This window comes from Myotis lucifugus, unplaced genomic scaffold (assembly GCF_000147115.1).
Source record: "Myotis lucifugus unplaced genomic scaffold, Myoluc2.0 scaffold_7, whole genome shotgun sequence".
NCBI lineage: Eukaryota > Metazoa > Chordata > Mammalia > Chiroptera > Vespertilionidae > Myotis > Myotis lucifugus.
Window position 1 is genome coordinate 2215033 of NW_005871055.1, and position 5511 is coordinate 2220543.

At 40.0% G+C, this 5511-nt stretch overlaps 1 protein-coding gene across 1 annotated transcript in view; it reads right to left on the reverse strand.

Annotated features, from left to right (window-relative positions):
- Positions 1-1914: 1914 nt before the first annotated feature.
- The window catches only part of MTRF1 (mitochondrial translation release factor 1), a 35342-nt gene continuing 31745 nt past the window's right edge, over positions 1915-5511 (reverse strand). The window contains exon 11 of the mRNA XM_023748153.1: positions 1915-2921. Within this exon, the coding sequence (XP_023603921.1) occupies positions 2805-2921 (117 nt within the window). The 3' untranslated portion in view covers positions 1915-2804. The remainder of the gene's footprint in view (positions 2922-5511) is intronic.

Consider the following 5511-nt stretch of genomic DNA (forward strand, 5'->3'; position numbering starts at 1 on the left):
TCTATCATTATCATTATATTGGAAAAGGAGATAGAGAGAACCAGATAGGCTTGAGTTTAGTGAATGAAACTAATTAAACAATTAGCAGAAGATGAGAGCAACAGAGGAGTGGAAAAACAAAAACAGGAAAAATTAACTAGTGAAGAAAGAGAAAATGGACTTGGAGCAGAGGAGAGGAAATTAGATATATGAGTAAGCCAACAAGACTACAATAATAATAACACATCACTAAAGCAGATAAAGAAGCTCAATTTTTTTACAAAGGGTAAGAGTAAAGGAAAGAGAAAAACTAAAGTGGGGACAGAAGAAGAGAAAACAGGATGATAAAGGAAGAAGGGAGGAAGAAAAGGGTGGAAAAAATAAAATAACAATAACAATAAAAATAGAATGAGAAAAATAATACAAAAAAATAAAAAAGCCTGTTTAGAGTGAAAAGTCAGAAAATCTTAGAGTAGATCAGTATGTCTTTCTTCTCATGTAATTCCTCCGAAATTTGGCAATGCTAACATGGCAATACGTTTCTTTGCATAGATTCAATAAGACCGGTTCCTAATAGTGGTTTTATTAACGGAAAACTTTGACTGGAGTATCATGTTTTAAAGAGCCCTGTCTGAGCTCTAAAGACTTGAAGCCAGTAAAAATGCCACGAAGGAAGCCTGGTATTCTGCTTGGAAGCCCTGAAGATGGCTGGCGCTGGAGTGTCAGGCCGATGCCCTACCATCACTGGCGGTTGGTAAAAGTAAAAGGGGAGCAGTAGGGATGCCTCTACGTTCCTGCGGAACCCCCATACGCTCTGGGCCGCAACAAGTAGGAGGGCTACTGAGATGGGCTTAAAGCCTGGAGCGTGGGCTCAGGTGGAATTGCTACAGGTGAAGAATTCACCTTACTCAGCAGATACTGCAGGCGGGCCTAATGGCAGCTGGGTGGCGTGGCCTCCTGGCCCTACGGGGCACATTAAGATTCAACCATGAAATTCCAGCAAAGGTAGTCAGTTACCATTCTTGTTGTGTTTATGCAAACATCAGGACAGTAGATAAATTAATCTTGATTTGGCTTTTTGATAGCCATGGAGGAATTTTGAGAAGAAAAATCCTATTTCAATAGAAGTTGCTAAAGCTGAAATAGTTTCTTTCCCCTCCACCAGACCATTTGTTAAAATATGCCCAGTACGAGCCTCTAGCAACGGTGGAATCAGTCCGTCTCCCTCACATCGCTCTCAGAGGTAGTCCTGCAAAACAGACGTGGTCTCGACCTCCTGTTTATGCAGGAAGGAGGGCTCTGTGCAGCCCTCAGGGAAGAGTGTTGTTTTTATGCCGATCATACAGGGGTAGTAGAGGAGTCCATGACCAAACTTCGGCAGCGACCCTGTATTATAAATAGAATTGTAGGATTCATACAGCAGAGGATAGGGGATATTAAACTCCTGATTATCAGGCAACAATACTCAGCCTTGGCTGGGCATGAAGGTCTCTAAGATTAGAAACCGTCCACAGAAAAAGGGGGGAATGACAGATGCCAGAAGTAGTCAGGGAGGAAACTAAGGAACAGACAATCTGATCTAGATCAGAAAAGGGAGATAGGACAAACAACTTTTATGGAAGACGGCTGCAGCTAGGGAGGGAGTTGGAGGACAGATAATCTGATAAAGAAACCAGACAGGCATTAACTCACCCAGGAAGCCAGATCATCAGCGGAAAATTCCCAAACTACATTCCTTTCCCACCGAAAAAGTATATAATGTGTCCTTAAACTCTTGGTCGGGGCTCACGGCGGCTGCTCCGTGCTCGGAGTAAAGCTGTGAGTCCTGGCATGCTAGTATCAATAAACCCTTTGCAGTTTGCATGAGAAGCGTCTCTTGGTTCTTTGTGACAGCGGCTTGCGTCCAGGGCTTTACAGAATCAGACCCACATGTTCCGTTACTAGAATAATGCATTGAGAACTGCTTTATTGGCAAGCACGTGAATGACTCTGCGTAAGGAAACTGGGCCTGTACCTCCTGAGTAACTCAGGTGGCCTGGACATCCCTCCAGTTACCAATTTTCTTAGCCTCCTCCTTGGCGAGAGGCTGATCACAATGCTAGGTAAGCTTTCTTCCCTTGACAAGTCTACCAGCACAGGGTGATGGACAGGAAGCACCAGGTAAACCATCTTCCTGCTGAGTAGAATTCTAACCTTCATGTTATTAAACCATGAAAAATACTTTGTTTACAAGATCATCAAAATTAAAATTTGGTTTTCAAGTTCTTCCAGAAAGAAAAAGAAATGTGATTGATTCATTAAAAAACATAGTTGTAAGCTGACTGGGTGGCTCAGTTGGTTGGATCATCATCTTGTACACCCAAAGGTTGTGGGTTCGATTCCTGGTCAGGGCACATACCTAGGTTGCGGCTTCGATCCCCATTTGGAGCCTATGTGTGAGGCGACCGATCAATGTTTGTTTCTCTTTCTCTCAAATCAATAAACATATCCTCAGGTGAGAATTAAAAAACAAAAACATTTGTAATTATTGTGCATTTTTAGCTGTACTTTATGAAGTCTCAAAGATTCCCATGCCTCTGTCAGCTTCCTACATAAGTCCATTTCACTTATGTAATAATATATCTATAATAATAAAAGCATAATATGCTAATTAGACCAGACGTCCTTCCGGATGACCTTCCAGATGAAGCCGGGGCTGTGAGGGAAGCCTGGGTCCTGGGTGCTTCCCTGCCAGGGTGCCAGAGGGAAGCCAGTGCCAGCAGCCGGGGGAAGGAAGGCCTACTCTTGCACCAATTTTGTGCATCGGGCCTCTTGTAAATAATAAATCAGCATTTTGTTGACTTAAGATTTTCATCCAAAAACTCAATAACAGCTTCTTCATCTGCTGATTGAAGCAGTCTCTGAATTAGCTGATCCAGGCACTTCTCCCCACATAAAAATTTCTGGTAAAAGAGAGAAATTTTTTGAAAATCTGGTCACTAGAAATAAAGGAGAAATGAAGAAAAGAATTAAGTGTAATTAGGTATACACTTAATTCTTTTCTTTACAGTCATTGTTTAATAGCAACAAAGAATTACTAATCTACAATACAATGAATAATACTATTACTAACTTGGGAGGATGCTCATTGTTACTGACTCATATTCTTCACAACTTTTATTTATTTTTTATTGAAAAGTAGCAGTTTAAGCCCCAAGTGCAACATAGTTAACAATACTTTGTCTTTAAAGGGGGGTTTACAAAAAAGCTTATGAATCTTATATCACCAAATTTTACCATGTTATAAAGTCCTGAATAGATGAAAAAATGTGTTTAATTTTTAGATGATTAAAAAGTGGCATATAAAGAGAACAATTGATCTATCTGTCCTATACCACATAATTCTGGTTATTATGGCTTTTTATGTGAAAAGTGAATGTAAAAGAGTAAATAGAATTATATTCTATTTTAAATTAGCATTTTGCTTAAAAACCAATCTTGTAGAATTTGAATTTTTCCAATAACTCTGAAGACAACAAAACAGAGATCCGAATCAACTTTTGAAATTTACCATGCCTCTCTCTTTAAAATTCCTCTCTGCCTGGCTTTTCTGACAACACAGTTCTAAGTTCTCAAACCATTTTTGGGAGAATATATTTGCTGAATCCTTTCTCCTCTGGTACTTTAGAAAATATCAGGCTTTTTATTCTTGTCCTGAAAATTACGCCCTTTTCATTTATATCACATTATTTCACAAAGGCAACGAAGACTGAAATGCCCTAATGCCTCAGGGATCTTGTTGCCAGGCTAACGTGTAGACTGCTCCTTGACATTCTATCTTGCCAAACACTCTGGATTTGGCTCAGCTAAAGCCTCTCTGGAACACTACAGCTCACACTTCTCATACCAACTCTCCAAATTTAAATAACTTAATCCATAAATGGTTTAGGATAATTCTGTGTTTTCTTAAACTGGAAATACTGCACAGTAGTTTTGAAATCTAGAAGTCTTGTGTAATAAAAAATATTTATGATGGAATATTTAGGGGACAAGTATCTTGAGGTGTGCGACTTGCTTTCAAATGGTTCAACAGCAACACAGGTGTGTATATAGAGAGAGAGAGAGAAAGAGAAGGTGGAGGAGGAAGAGAGGGCAAACATAGCAAAATGTTAACAACTATTGCATCTAGGTATAAGGTGCGTGTTGAACTTGTCTTTGAACACGTGTGCTTGAAAAATTCAAAATAAAAAGTTCAGAAAATTTTATGTTAACTTCCAAATAATTTCACAGAATGAAAACTGTTTCAGTTAGACCTCCCTACATCCCTCCATAAAGTTTCTTTCTGTGAAATTACTAAAATGATGACTCCAAGTACCTTTCCTGTGTTATAGAAGTTCTGTGTAATAGTTGTTGGGATTAGTCAATTAGCACATTCTCATATTTCATAAATGCTCCAAATATAGACACTGGCTTCATGGAAATACTTTACTGTTGGCATCAGGAACACACAGAACATTTAAAGTTTTGCTGTTGGCATCAACTAATCTTATAGTTAGTCTTTTTTTTTTTTTTTTTTAAATTCTCAACCGAGGATATTTTTAGTGGAAGGGAGGGGTAGAGACAGAGAGAGAGAAACATCGATATGAGAGAGACACATTAACTGATTGCCTCCTGCATGCGCCCAATCAGTGACGGGGATTGAGCCTGCAACTGAGGTATGTGTCCTTGACTGGAATGGAACCCAGGACCCTTCAGTCTGAGGGCCGACACTCTATCCACTGAGCCAAACCGGCTAGGGCTATTTAGTCTTTCTTAAATGGTTTTAAAGTTGAATTTTCGGTTGATTGTACACACTTGTTATCTCTCAAGTTGAACTGTAGGGTAAAGAATGCCTTACTATCTTTATATTTCACAAAACACCAGCATATAATAAAACTTAATTAAACTTTAAAATTAAACAGAACCATGGCTGGTGTGCTCAGTGGTTAGAATGTCAGCCCACAGACCAAATGGTCACAGGTTCTATTCCTAGTCAAGGACACATACCGCAGTTGTAGTATCACTCCCCACCCCCAGTTGGGGTGCGTGTGGGAGGAAACCAGTTGATATCTCTCTCACATTGATGTTTTCCTCTGTCTCTCCCTCTTCCTCCCTCCCTCCTACTCTCTCTGAAGAACTATAGGAAAAATATCCTCAGGCGAGGATGAAAGAAAGAAAGAGAGCGAGAGAGAGTGAGAGAGAGAGAGAGAAAGAAAAAAAAAGGAAGAAAGAAGTCCCATCAAAAGAAAGGAAGGAAGGAAGGAAGGAAGGAAGGAAGGAAGGGAAGGAAGGCAGGAAGGAAGGAAGGAAGGAAGGAAAAAGGAAGGAAGGAAGGAAGGAAGGAAGGAAGGTAGGCAGGAGAGAGGAGGAGGAGGAGAGAAGAAGAAGAAAGAGAAGAGAAGAGACAACAAAGAGTTTACTGTCAGTTTCACCCGATATTTACCATGCTATGAAAGAGATTCAGGCGTAGAGACATCAGAATGAAGATAAATAAGTCCGATCCAGTGAGTCCTT